This window comes from Rhinolophus ferrumequinum, chromosome 14 (genome assembly GCF_004115265.2).
Source record: "Rhinolophus ferrumequinum isolate MPI-CBG mRhiFer1 chromosome 14, mRhiFer1_v1.p, whole genome shotgun sequence".
Lineage (NCBI taxonomy): Eukaryota > Metazoa > Chordata > Mammalia > Chiroptera > Rhinolophidae > Rhinolophus > Rhinolophus ferrumequinum.
Window position 1 is genome coordinate 71,057,833 of NC_046297.1, and position 14,453 is coordinate 71,072,285.

Genomic DNA, 14,453 nt, shown 5'->3' on the forward strand with positions numbered 1-14,453 from the left:
GTGCGCACAGCAAGTGGGGTCTGCACGTTGCGGCACGTGTACCACGAGTCAGTGTCCACGAGTGTGGACCAGTCCCCTCTTCAATGTCCAGCATGGTTCCACCCACACCTGGGCAGGCATCGGGAGGCTGCTTGCTCTGCCCTTCCCAAGCATGGCACTTGCAGGCACTGGATACTCCCTGTGTTACTGTCACCATGTCTGTACAGAGGGGGATGGGCTGGGAGGGGACACTGCCCACAGCCCAGCTGAGTCGCCCTGCCTCACCCTCCTGACCGTGAGCTTCAGGCGGCCCTTGGATGGCGTCCTATCACCACGATCTTTAAGTCTCGAGCGCCCACCCTGCCCTCACTCCCCCCACACACACAAGAGCAGCAGCGGTGACAAGAGGGCGGCAGGATCCCAGCACATCACCTCCCCGCAACAGTGCTCACGCGTGGCCCACCCACCCTGCACTGAGCCCCCACCCCGCAGCTCTCACCTGCTGCTCCCTCCCCCCAATCCTGGATTGTTCCCAGGGGTGTCCACAGGCATGACTCACCCCTTAAACAGCCAAAAGCACACCTGCCTTGGACTCCACTCTGCTCCCACTACTTCCTCATCTCCCTTGTTCACCCAGGCACCTCGGGGCAAAACTCCCGGAATTCTCCGAACCATTTACTGCCTCCTGATGCTCTTAGGCCCCTCCAACCGGGCCTCACGCTGCCCTGGCAACCAGACCGATCCTGCCACGTCGTCAACGACCTGCATGTTGCCCACCCCATGTGCCAGCCTCAGACCTCATCCTACTTGGCCCATCAGCCGTCAAGATACAGGACACATGGCGCTGGGGGTCCAGCACCAACCCTTCTCCCTCCCCTCTCCGGCTCCACTGCTGGCTCCTCACCTCCAGGACCATTTAACCCTGGACTTCCCAGGGCAGACGACTCTGACACCTGTCTCATCCTCTGCTGAGGGATCTCACCAGCCTCGTGGCCTTAATACCACTTCTGTGCCAAGGACCCCGAAGCCTGAATCCCCAACACCAGACTTGTGTCCCCTCAGAGGCCAACACGCACCCCCCGGGGCCCCTCCAGGCTCCCCCATCTGCGAAAGCTGGCTTCTCTCTCCAGAGGCGCAGGAGGAGGGCCTTGGACTCACTAATCTTTGATTCTCCTCCTTCACTCACAGCTCAAATCCAACCTGTCACCTAGTCTTGCAGCTTCATCTTCAAAACGTCCCCATCTCTGGCTGCCCCGTGCCCAAGCCTGCCCCCAGTCCCTCTCGTGCCGTCCCGCTGCACCTGGAGCCAAGTGGGCTTCTAGCACAAGGTCAGATGGGCCACATCTTCACTCATGACCTCCAGTGGCTGCCTCGTGCCTGAGGGAGCCCCAGACCCCAGCGTCCTCTGCCCTTCGCTACAAGGCCCAGCCCTCCTGGCAGGGATGGCAGGACTCTCGCACTGCCCATGCCACCTGTCTGGAAGGCTCTGCTCGCAGGGACCCACACGCTCGTGCCCTTGGTGCAGGCCGCCTGCCACCTTCGTGACACTGTCACCACGGACAGCCCGGCTCGTCACCCTCCTGAGCTCCGGTCTCGCTACGTCACTGCTGCTCACCTGTGAAGTACTATGGGACAGGTGTGTGGACCTGCCGGTCTGGGTCCATCCACCAGAGGGCCAGGATGTAGGTCCCGCTGCTCACTGCTGGGGCCCGAACCCCTGGCACACAGTAGGCACTCACTAAACACAGAACCTGCTGACTGAGCGAAGGACGCTTTCAGTTCACCACCTGCTCATTTACCCCCGTGAACTGAGTGACATGCATGTCCCCTCACTGCAGAGCCAGCACCCAAGGTCAAGCCTGCCAGACTCTGAACTGCAGTTCTTTCCACGCTGCCTCCTATTCAACTCGGTGGACTCTCTCCAGGTGACGGCACCACAGCACCACTCCGTAGAATCACGCGGCTGACGCTCAGCTGGCGGGCGGGCCAGCCTTACCTCCCCTGAGGCAGCAGGATGTTGTTCACGCCTCCCAGCTTGACATTGATCTTCAGGCAGAGGTTGGACAGCGTCTGCGGCGTGGTCCGCTGTACGTTTTTCATCTGCACGCACTGCGTGGCCATCCCCAGCACCGTGTCTCCCACGCGCTTGACCTCAGCTGCGGGGCACAGAGGGCGCACATGAGTGACAGCTCTCGTAGGCACCCCTCCCTGAGCGCCCCTCCCGCCACGACCACCCCGCAGGAAACCACAGGGGCGAACGTCCACGAGTGCCCACAGCCGCTGCGCCAGGCACGCCTGCCCGCGCCACCTGCAGAAGCCTCACCCTCCCTCAGCCGCGAGGCTGAGCTCCAAGTAAGAGCAGAGCCCCGCCCAAGCCCCGGGGCCAGCATTCCTGGTGACTAACGCTGCTTCCCATCAGTGCCCAGGGCTATGAGCAAATGCTCGAGGAGTTAAAAATAAACCACTGGAATCCTGCATACCCTCAGCCAGTGCCAACCCGACATCAAAGAGTGAGCTTGGCCCCCGCCCTCTCCTCTGATTCTTTCATGAAGCGACTGGGCCACCGCTCCCGGGAGACACGGTCGGTGACTCCCGGGAGAACATGACCAGGCAGAAGCACTGCCGGCTTTCCTCTGTCTGCTGGATCCGTACCGGGAGGCGACGCAGGGCTTCTCTTCCTCCGTATTCTGCGCTGCCACACGGGCATCCACTTGGCAAGGCAGCCCAGGCTCACTGTCTCCCGTCTTTCCCACGGCGTCCCCACACCCCAATGCCTCCCCACCAGGAGCCCCGCTTCCAACAGACCTCACACCTGTTCTCCCTGTACTGTTCCCACCTGTCTCCACCTCCCTCCCCCGATTCCGAGAGCAGCCCGAATCGGAGGGCCTGTCGTATTTCATCTTTGATTCTCCAGGGCCTGGGACATCACCCCAGGGGCTTGCTAGACTCGAGCTGAATGAAAGTGCAACTGCCCTCTGACATAAAGGACCTGGGTGACCTTCCAGAGAATTCTGAGGCGGGCACAGCGATTACCACGGGAGTGCCAGGTCCCAGCAGGAGCTGGTGACGGCGGCTACTACGTCACTCCAAGTGCTCTGCACGACTGTCCCCATCCCACCAGCGCTTGAGTTGGGCGGCAGACAAGATACCCACACGTGTGCCTGGAGGCCTCTGACAAGCCTACGAGGGCGGCTGAGCATGTGCTTGGCTGTGCCCAGAAGCCGCCCTGTCGTTCTTAGTCACGGACGGGCCAGAAGGGGGCACCTCCTCAGTGTGGCAAAAACACCCAGGGGTCAGGCTGCAGCGAATCCGCGCGGTCACGACGGCGTCCAGAGGCCTACCGTACACGGGGGTCTTGCCGGGCAGGATGACTACCACCAGCTGGAGGCCGGCGTACGTGTTCTTCAGGTGCCTGAACATCGGCTCCACGCTGTCGGCCCCCTGCGCATATTTGCAGAAGCACGGCTGGCCCTGGATGGGCATCCCCGCGTCTCTCGAGATTTTTCTGAGTTGCTCGGTGAAGGACCTGAGAGACACGGTCCGTGACAGTGAGCACACTGCACGTGCCCAAGAAGTCACACCAGCCTGAGGCCCGACGTCACGGGCGCGGTTTGGCAGAACCAAACCCACCATTTTTGTGGCGCTCAGAGCCTAAGTGTAAAGCCTGGACAAAGTCACATCAACGTGTTAACTCGTGAGCGACATTCCGTATGCTGAGCACACACGTGGGCTATTTTGCCACGATATGGCAAAAGACTTCACACCGTGGCCGTGGTGCCTCACCAGCGGTGACGCTCCCAGTGCCGCGTGACAAGACGCCGTTCTCCTAAAGCCACACATGGGGCAGCTGCCGCCCACCTGGCAGGCCACTAGTTCTGTCTGCACACACCCAGCACAGTCACTCGATGAATGGCAAGCACTGTCAGAGGGAAACTGTCAGCGGACTGTCCCCATGGACTCTTCTCCCAACTTATTCTCGTGTGTACAACTTGGAGACTTGGATGACATAATCATGGCAGAAAGCAAAACAACCCAAGCTGGAGTAACCCAACCGGCAGCTGCGCCAACGGGCCTGTGCCGTCACCGGCGGGGCGGGGCAGGCAGACCCACGGCCTCTATTTTAAGCTTGGGAGTAAAAATAACGTTGCCTTCTACAATAAGCGTAAGGACACTCGGATCCAACCCAGCCAGGCAGTGTGCAGCCTGCCACACCTTCATCCAGTTAAAGAAACAGACGTGTACGTATCTGCATGTATACGAGGTGTGATCAAAAAATACGGTGAATGTTTAAAAGGATTTATTACAGTAAAAGACACATTGCCATTAATCCCCCTTGAAACACTCGCCAGCGCTTCGAGCACTCTTATCCCATCATTCTTGCCACTTTCTGAAGCAGTTCTGGAAGTCCTCTTTCGTGAGTATCTTTAGTTGCACTGTCGTGGCTGCCTCGATGTCCTGAGTCATTTTGACTTTGGGAAAGAGCCAGAAGTCGCATGGTACCATGTCCGGCAAATAAGGTCGTTGAGGACACACTGTGATGTTTTTATTTGACAGAAATTGCTGTACCAGAAGCGATGTGTGACACAGAGTGTTGTCAAGATGGAGAGTGAAGTAAAGACACTCACAGAAGAGGACTTCCAGAACTACTGCAGAAAGTGGCAAGAACGATGGATAAGTGTGTTTGAGGCGAGAGGGAATATTTTGAAGGGGACCACTGGCAATGTGTCTTTTACTGTAATAAATCCTTTAAATTTAAACATTCACTGTATTTTTATTATTATTATTATTATTTTTATTTTTATCGGGAAAAGGGAACAGGACTTCATTGGAGAACAGTGTGCACTACTTCCAAGACTATTTTACAAGTCAACTTGTTGTCCTTTCAATCTTAGTTGTGGAGGGCGCAGCTCAGCTCCAGGTCCAGTTGCCATTGCTAATTGCAGGGGGCACAGCCCACCATCCCTTGCAGGAGTCGAACCGGCAACCTTGTGGTTGAGGACACGGTCCAACCAACTGAGCCATCCGGGAGCTCAGCGGCAGCTCAGCTCAAGGTGTCGTGTTCAATCTTAGTTGCAGGGGGCGCAGCGCACCATCCCTTGTGGGACTCGAGGAATCGAACTGGCAACCTTGTGGTTGAGAGCCCACTGGCCCATGTGGGAATCGAACTGGCAGCCTTCGGAGTTAGGAGCATGGAGCTCTAACTGCCTGAGTCACCGGGCTGGCCCCTATTCACTGTAATTTTAGATCACACCTCGCAGTTGCACGTGAACTTACCCTGAGCCCATCTAGCTCCAGGCAAAAGCGGAGGAAGGGGCCCAGGGCACAGCCGCTAACTCTCCGCTTGGCTCCCCAAGCCCTCTCTGTGCCGCCTGCTGGCCCTGTGTGGCAGGGACCAAAGGCAGTCTCCCACAGACAGCCTCTCGCTCTGGCCGTCGGCTCTGGAGAAGTTTCTGAGAGCCACAGCATTTCGGAACCCCTCTCTGCTTCTCAGGCTTTGCCGTTTTCCTCCTGCTTCCACCCAAGGGAGGTGGGAAGTAAAGGCTTTCTTTTCCCTGTCCTTCGTTTTGCCAAAGGGTCGGTCTCTGCATCCCGCGGGCTTCCTGGAGCGTCCGCCCCCTTACCTGGGCTACCTGGGCAAGCAGAAGGACATACGACCTCACAACAGAGTGAACCAAAGCCTTTGCTTCTCTTACTCCCTTCTCCTGTGGACGATTTTTAATTACCCCCCTTGCCTGGGAAGGAAGAAACTCCTCTTGCATTCCTGTCTCTGTGACCATCTTCCTCTTCATTCTGGCTTCATTTTCTCCTCACTGACTTAGAGAAATACAAAGCTAACATGTTTTAAAAAAATAAGTTGAACTCATGAATCCAATTTTGTCTTTTGTCTCTATTTTTTAACCTTACTCTTCCTTTGCTGTTTGGGGTCTTCTCTCATCGGTGCTGTTTCAACACTCGCTCCCACAAGGGTGCGACATGTGGAAGCAGTGGAGGTGCCCACATTTCCCCGTCCGGGGCTGGCACTCCTGGGCAGGGAGAGGCTGCCAACCCCTGCCATCAAAACCGCGCCCATGTCCCCTGCCCCCCAGCCCAGCGCACAGTGCGTGGGCCTTCCCAGCAGTCCCCGTCCCTGCCCTCCCAGCCCAGGCAGGTGCCTGTGCCCTGTGAGCGGCCTTACTTGAGGTGGACCTCCGTGCACTGGCGCTGGGGGGCAAAGCAGGCGATAGCCCACACCTTGATCTCAATGCCCGTGTGAAACTGCTTGTTCCGCATGTCCCAGACGCCCTGGACAGGGGTGGCAATCGCTTTGTTCTGCAAAGGGCAAGACGTTGTGAGTGAGAAAAACGGGGACATACTCCTCTAACCTTGGGCTTTGTCACCACCCCTGTTGCTCTTGGCTCCCCCTCGGTTCCTGAGGCCGAGAACTAAACCTGTGTGTTGCCGCCCATCTCTGACTGCCTAGCACTGCGGGTGGCTCAGGACGCGTGGGACGGTGGGAGGATGGATGGATGGATGGATGGATGTAGGATGAACAGATGGACAGATGGGTGGATGCAGGATGGATGTAGGATGAACAGATGGACAGATGGGTGGATGGAGGATGGATGTAGGATGAACAGATGGACGGATGGGTGGACGAGTGGATGGAGGGATGAATGAAGAGGTGAATGGAGGATGGCTGCGTGGATGGGAGCAATGTCCAGGCCCGGTAGTCAGGACGAAACACCCCTACAAAGGAACACTATGCAACAGGTAAAAAAGAGCGAGCTGCCCGTTATACACACGGAACCACCTCTAGCTCACTATGGGGTCTAAGAGAAAACACTAAGTAAAAAGAAAAGCAAGGCACAGAAGTGTATTTAATATGCTATTTGCATAAGGAGGGGTGAAAAGAAACACGTGAGTCATCCCTGGGATTTTACAAAGGAGAAATATAACACAATTGCTTCCTGGGAAAAAACTGAATGCGGGGCAAATAAAAGAGATTTTTTTCCCCCTATAATTCTTATGTACCTTTTAAACGTTGAAATTTTTTTAAAAAACAGAACTTATATTTTAAAAAATGAAAGGAAAAAACCCTCCCTACAAACAGAACAAAATTAAACGTGGCCACAAGTCCTGAGGACGAGAGTAACGTTCCCTGAGGTAAGAAGGTATAAAGTCAGGTAGCACACTGCTTCCACCTTATTCCCCGATGAGCCCAGCCCGTGGTCTCTGAAGTAAAGGCCCACCCAGCCCGAGACGCTGTGCTCTGCACGCGGAGGGAGTGGCTGAGGGGACGTGGGGGTTCTCACGAGCTCTGCAGGGCTTAGCGCTCAGGACACCTTTGATTACTGATGCTGATTACAGCTTGAGAGTCAGCGGACAAAAGTGTGCAGACGCCCAGGTGATGAACCATTATATTGCGACCAAATATGTCCAAAACAAAGTTAAACAACAGAAAAGCAACGTAAGCTTCTAGAAAATAATTCTTCACTGGCAAAATACCCATCATACAGAGAAGGGTGCTTTCAAACTTCTGATGGGGTAATAAACATTGTCTTTGGAAAGAAAAAGGGGAATTCTGAAAAACTTCAAAAAGCGCCAAGGAAACTCAGCCCTTGATGAAGCCCCACAACTCTTACCAAATGCAGACCAGAGCAGAAATGATTCTTCACCTGGACCAGAGTCTATACCTCTGGGGACGGTTCCAACCTGAGGGGTCCCATGCTGCCGCTCCACCATCACCTTACAGACACACACTCCAAACACACACAAGTGCTCTCCCGGCCCAGCCTGCACGTACCCTGCCCCCGTACAGGATGGAGGGCGGTTGTAGGACCCGCCCGGTCACATCTGTCATCTCGTCTTTGACCATGATTCCAAATTCCCGGACATACGGGTCCGTGTTAAAACTTGCACTTCTCATCTTGAAAAGGCGAGAAAGAAAAGGCACAGTCAGAGGGGGTCTGTGCTTCTTTCCAGAAGGCGTGTCTGTCCAAAGCACCAGGGGTTCCCTGGCCCTGCGCACCCTATGTTGCTGGCTTTCCAAGGATGTCCCCACCCAAGGACGGGCCCCAGGGACGCGACGCTCACCAGTTTGCTAATCTCTTCCTGCCGGTCGGGCGCTGACCTGGCAGTCGCTCTGATCATGGTTGAGGTCTGATTGTCGGTCAACTTTTTTATACATCTCTGTCCTGCCACTATGTTACAGACCTACGAAGAAGGTGCACAAAAAATACGGCGTCAGCGCCAGTGCCGGGGGACCGGGCGCTGGCTCTGCCTGTGACACATCCATTCCTCAAGCTTCACAGTGACGTGTCACACAGACACAGCACGCCTGCAAGAGCTGCTTAGCGGTCCTGTGGTTGACGACAGAAATCCCCCTAAGTAAACACGGCATGACACAAACCCGAGTTGGGACCCGCACTGGTAAAAGGAAGCACAGCCTCCAAGGTCACCCGCCCCCGTGAGCGGCTCTGTGTCCTGCCACTGGGTTTCGTGGACTCTTTCTGTCCTTGGAAGTGGGAATACAGAGCTGCCTGCCAACGGGAAGGAAGTTACCTTCGGATGCGGCATGGGAAGACCAGACCAAGGCCTTAGATATTGGAGGAATGGCACAAGTACCGAGAATTTCAAATACTAATGGAAAAGAGTTAAAACTTATGCCTCAGCTTCAGCCTCTGATCTTTTCCCAGACAAAGATTTTTCAAACAAGAAAGTGGATTTCAGACAAGCAAGAAGTGAAGAAAAACAGTATACGTTCATCTTCTACTCTGTGCCAGGGACCTGGCGAGCACAAGGCACGAGCTCTCCATCTTTCCACGGATCCAATGAGGGCCCGCAGTGGCAGGACGACAAAGTCCGGACCTGGGGTGCCGACCGGGGCCCCGCCTGTGGAGTCGTCCGAGCAGCCCACAGGGACGCCCCAGACATGGGACTTGCCTCGAGGGGAAGGTAGGTGTGTTTCTGCTCCTGTCCGACTTGTAAACACGGGAGGTGGGGGTAACGCAGAACCAGCTTGTGCCTGTCCTTGAAGTACTGGGCCACCGTGCACTCCACCGTCTGCCCGCTCTCTTGCTGCAGTGGGAATCTAGGAAAGCAAAGGGCTGGCTCAGGCCGCAGCTGCCCAGGGCCCACAGGACAGGCAGCCGAGCCCTGCACACACCTGTGCCCCCGGGGCTGCTTTCTCGGGGCTGAAGAAGGCGCAGGGTAGGGTGATGGGTGGGGGCGAATGTTCAAAGCCCTTCCCAGGAGCCCAAACCAAGCATGTACTCTGGTCCCCTGGAATATTCCCGAGTCCCTAACCTTTCATTTTGTCTCTGCAGTTGAGAAATAAAAAATACCTCCATGCCTACAATATGCAGTAACCACCAATGACGCATTGCAGCTACAGTGTGTGTAGGGGATTCATGGTAAATAAAGACAAATCCAGAAAGAAAGGCCCGTGCACCTCCTGGCCAACCGCAGGCCATGACTGACCCTGAAAGTCGTTCGCAGGCCGAGCGGCATAGGTGCCTGCCCCCGAGGATGAGACACCTCCCAGGACGGGATGAAGAAAGGGGCAAGCTGGGTCTGCTCGGGCAGCCATGGCCACACGTAGGCGGGCTGAGGCAGGAGAGGCCAGCATGCGGGGAAGGGAGAGCGCGGTGGTGTCCTGCACACGTTGGCGGGTGGCCTCAGTGCCAGGATGGGGCCACCCAGACTTCCGGGCGACCCGTCGGGGGAGATCACCGGAACCAGGAGGCAGGCTTGTCCCGCTCTCCCACTGCACGGGGCGCTGGGCCTCTTGTGTCCCCAGGCAGAGCCCAGCGACAGACCTGGCCTGTTCTACGGAATGACCATGAAATAAACAAACGCGTGTCCACTGGTTTCAGGAGACCTTCAGGTGGGGGGCGCAGGGGTGAAATCTCACTTCTCCCGCAATGAACACACACACAAGCTGAGAGGGCGCCCGTCCTTGTGGCTACACTAGTGGCTGCGCGGGGCTGCACAGCAAACTGTTAAGTGACACAAGGGCAGAGCACATGGCACTCGTGCCCGCGGACCCCCAACCCTCCCAGCACGTGCTCAGCACTGAGGACAAAACAGCCCCGTCTCTCCTGTAACATTTCACAAGGAAAACCAGCAGGGAGCTGCTCCCTCGCCCCAGGTGGGGTCCCCTTAGCTTATTTCCTTAGGTGACATTTGGAATCTACTGAGCTCAAGGTGTAGCTGTGGAATTTTAAAAGTAGAGTGAAATCATCCTTTCCAGAAGAGTCCCTGTTCCTGAGTCGGGGCCTCTAGTGTGGGTCAGAGAGACACAAGTGGGGAGAGGCAGTTACGTTTGGTGGCTGGCGGGCCGCCGGGTCACGTTGCAGACGCGGTACTTCCTCTTCATCTGCCCGCAATGCGTGATCTCCACCTTCAGACCTGGCGGACACAGAACAGCGTGGCTCAGCGTCGAGACCCACTGGCCGGGAGCACAAAGCCCACTTCCCGATGGCCAGTTTTCACAGGAACCACATGGCCAGGCCCACAGCAGGGTGTTCTGAGAAGCTGGGGGAGGGTGGCACCTAGCTGGACCCCTGTCCCCCCCAGGGATGCCTTCCGTCCCAGCGACGCCAAGGTCACAGTCAGGACAGTGTTCTTCAAGAAAAGGGGGACGCAGTGGGCTCTGTCTGGGACCCGCATCTGCCACCACAGCTCTGTGCCTTCTTCTCCAGGGTTATTTTTAGCAAGGAGTGCTGCTCCGGCCTTTAGGTTGTCCTAAGAAAGGACAGGTGCAGAGGACCGTGGTGGCTAGCGGAGAGAGTGACAGGTGCCCACTATTCTCTGGGGACAGGCTGCGGGTCCCAGCCAGGTCATGGAACCCTGGCCTCCGTGTGCTCGGGCGGCACTCAGGCGGAGTGGGTGCGGCACGGCCGGGGCTGTGAGGGTTAAATGCACGGAAGGGGGCGCAACTCTGTTCTTGACGGTCCTGAGCCACCAACTGTGACGTGGCTGCTGCTCCCTGGTCCTGGCCTCAACGACAGGGACGTTACCGGGTCACCGCCCCACCCCTCGCCCCACAGAGTCAATCATCTAGGACGTCAATCCTCCCACTCTGTGAAATGGGTACAACCCAGCTCCAAGCTGATTCATCGACGGTCCCTGCGCAGCCGCCGCCTCTGGACCCACGTGCAGCAGCCAGAATCCAGGGAGCGCAGCCAGCAGCAGGGCCTCGGACACCCGGGCAGCTACTTACCTTTGATTTCTTTGGTAAACTTGACCCTTTGGGAATCTGTCAGAGGTTTTTGTTGTTCTTCAATACTTTTAAAATCCAAAACTTCACAAACAAACTCGATTACTGGCTGTGCCTTATAAAACGCGGTTGCTGAGACTGTCGGCGGAAAAAGAGACAAAGGCAGAAGCATGACATGAGAGGCTGACCACCAGTGGCTCCAGGCGGCCTGTGTGGGCCAGGTCGGTGGGGGGGGTCACCTGGTCTGTCCTCACTCTCCAGCCTTGGAGGTGGGACAGAGCCAGGGGCGGTTCCTGTCTGCTCACAGGCTGCCTGATAACCCCTCTGGGGGGAAACCACGAGGGGCTGGTAGAGCGTAAAGTTATCCTCTGAGAAGAAAACTAGGTTAAAAAAACAAAAAAAAAATCCCAACGGATCACGATAACCGTAAGGTTTGGACTCCCTGACTCCCTCTGGCGCAGATCTCTCTGAGGTTTACCATTCCCTGTGTGACCCAACAGACAGGAAGTGAGTCCCCCAAGAGGGGCAGTGAGCCCCCAACCTGAAGGAGCCAAAAGGCCAGACCAGGCGGGCCCCTCATCAGTGACCCTGTGTCGCACCAACCAGGCTGAAACACACACTGGAAATAAGGGGGACTTGGCAGTGAGACATCCACTCACCACCCCCAAGAAAACCCAATTCTGCCCAGTGCACACCAGCTGGGCAGCAGCATTGGGGACCTTGTTAGAGACCCAGACCCCAGGCAGCTCAGTGCTACACCTGAGGACCACTGCCCTGGCCTGACGCACAGGTGAGCCAGGCCAGGTGAGACGCAGCATCTCTGGCTCGCACACAGGCCGTGTTCGGAGCTGGCCGCACAAGCTCTCCCCAAGCTCTTGGCCCCTCAGCAAGCCCCCAACCCCAAGAAAGACCGAGCGCTGCTTACCATCAATATTTAGCATCATTTTCCAAAGAGAAGGTCGGACGGACTGATGGAAACCAAACCACACTTCTCGGCCCCCTCCCAGGGGGTTGGAGCAGCCCTCGGACGCGGTGAAGAAGGAACGGCCCACAGGGGTGTACCTGAAACAAGAGACCCCGTCTGAAAACAAGGACAGGCCGACTCCAAGTCTGTGGTGGCGCCAGCGCTGCCTGGTCACTGGGACGCGGGATCACTAAGGACTCCGAAGGGAAGACATGTCGTTTAGCGGTGACATCTCCCACCTGCTGACAGCACTGGGGGTCCGCTCGTGGGGATGGCCCTTGCAGTCCCCGGACCTTGGTGGTTAATCTTGCCCCTCTTTTTCTATTATTTTTCCAAAATGAAAGTAGACTTTCCCCAATCATAAAAGCAACATGGTAATTCATTCACAGGAATTCAGAAAATAAAAATCACAGTAATTTGTGACACTCATTTGAAAAACATATTCAACGTTTTGGCAACTACCCTTCTAGATTTTTTTTTTTCCTTGCACCCACCCACCTTTCTCCCATCAATGTTCCAACCAGGGACAGGTTAGATGCTGGGGGCCAGGGGGGAGGGTGGGAGGGGAGAATCTCTGCCAGGAGTGACATCCCTGCACCCACCGAAGTCTGAAGACTGAGGCCACGAGGGTCCCCTCTGGCACGGCACTTCAAGTGACCGTCTCTTACTCACAAAGGGACAAGAAAGCCTCGTTCTCCCCTCAAACCTCAGAGTTCCGGTCGGTACTGGGAGACTTCAGTAGGCAACTCATGAGTCACTGGAGTGTTACCATCCATTAGACTATCACCTACTCTCAGCAAGTTCAAGCGTGGCGATTTGTGGTGAGAAAGTAATCGCACAGAATAAAACAAGAGTCTGACGCCTCCGTGATGTTGCCCAGTCCTGAAAGTCTCCTCCACGTGGTGGGAACTGTCACGTGCAGAACCTGCACACTGTCCCACTATTCAAGTCCCAAGTGTGACGGCAACGGAGGAACAGAACAGGCTCAGAGCACGGGGCGCAGGCAAGGAACAACACGCCCGCGTGCTCAGACGCCGGGACGTCACCTTTCTGTGCTAGGATGAGACTTCCAGTGACCGAGTTTTATACTAAACTTTCTGGCCACGTTGGCACTGCTACTGTTTTCATTATGGAAACTTATGTGACCATCACCCTGACTCCGGGAACCAGCTCCTCCTCGGATGGGTTCACACTCTCCAGGTGACGCACAGGCTCAGAAGCAGACGCTCCTGGTTCCCTGGTCCTCACCTCATGGACGGCAGATGCCTCATGACCACGTCCAGGGCCTGGATCGTCTCAAAGGGGACGCTGGGCAGCCGCCCCGAAAGTGCATCATGTAACGCCTGCAGGCTCACACAGGACACCCACTTGATGGACACCTTGAAGATACGGTCTTTCCCTTCTCCCGGCAACGTGACCTCCAGCTCCACCTGTGAGGGGCCCAGAGGACACAGTTATTCACGCTTCCCTCTGAAGAAGCTACTGAGAGTCGAAGGCGGTGGACCAGCTTCCAGGACACTCCTGGGTTATGGAAACTCAGTCCTTCCTCCATGCACACGCGTGTGGGCACGTGCGCAGCCCTCACGCCCACCGCACAGGGAGGCAGGACAGGGACTCCTGCCTTCCACACACGTCCAGTGCACAAGTGGCAGCGGGACACAGGCGGTGACACGCCACCCCCCACAGAGGCCACGCCAGGCAGGGGGGGAAGCTGCTCGGCCGGGGGGCTGGCGGTCGGGTCGGCCCCTCTCAGGAAGGGGGCCCCAGAGAAAGGGGGCGTGGCAGCTCGCTGGGGGTCTTGGGATTCGTTTTCTCAGCCCTTTAAAAAAGTGTCCACAAGCTAGTTTCGCAACAACTAAATCATGAACAAAAAAGCCTTCTGAGAATAGACACGTGGTAAGACAAATAGCAAAACGCTAACAACCGCGCAATCTAGATGGGCGCACATCCTACAATCCATTCAACCTTTCTGTCTGATTAAATAAGTCCACGATCACCAGTGGGAAAATGGTTATCTCTGAATGAAGAATGTGGGCAGGGGGGACATCACACACTGGACATTGCCCAAAGCTGTTCTGCAGGACCGTCCATGCCCCACCGTGTACAGAAGGGTGGTGGCACCAGCGTCACCAGGCACAAAACAGCAGAGAAGACAGACAGCTTCAACTACAAGACCAACCAGAGTTATCTGGAAAGAAATGAAAATCCTGAGCCAAACCTCAGAGAATTCACCACAACAGTCTACAATAGCCCTGCCCAGCAGAACTTCCTGTGAGAATGAAAACGGTCTCTTCCTGAGCTGCCCAGGGT

The 14,453-nt window shown here is 56.3% G+C and overlaps 1 protein-coding gene across 2 annotated transcripts in view; it reads right to left on the minus strand.

Annotated features, from left to right (window-relative positions):
• Nucleotides 1-14,453, minus strand: part of AGO2 (argonaute RISC catalytic component 2) — an 86,582-nt gene that overhangs the window by 10,937 nt on the left and 61,192 nt on the right. For both annotated transcript variants that reach the window (XM_033126155.1, XM_033126156.1), the window contains exons 4-13: nt 13,392-13,573; nt 12,105-12,241; nt 11,183-11,317; nt 10,281-10,368; nt 8,902-9,049; nt 8,053-8,172; nt 7,763-7,885; nt 6,155-6,288; nt 3,321-3,505; nt 1,976-2,135 (exon numbers count right to left, since the gene is read on the minus strand). In XM_033126155.1, coding sequence (XP_032982046.1) covers nt 1,976-2,135; nt 3,321-3,505; nt 6,155-6,288; nt 7,763-7,885; nt 8,053-8,172; nt 8,902-9,049; nt 10,281-10,368; nt 11,183-11,317; nt 12,105-12,241; nt 13,392-13,573 — 1,412 coding nt within the window. The remainder of the gene's footprint in view (nt 1-1,975; nt 2,136-3,320; nt 3,506-6,154; nt 6,289-7,762; nt 7,886-8,052; nt 8,173-8,901; nt 9,050-10,280; nt 10,369-11,182; nt 11,318-12,104; nt 12,242-13,391; nt 13,574-14,453) is intronic.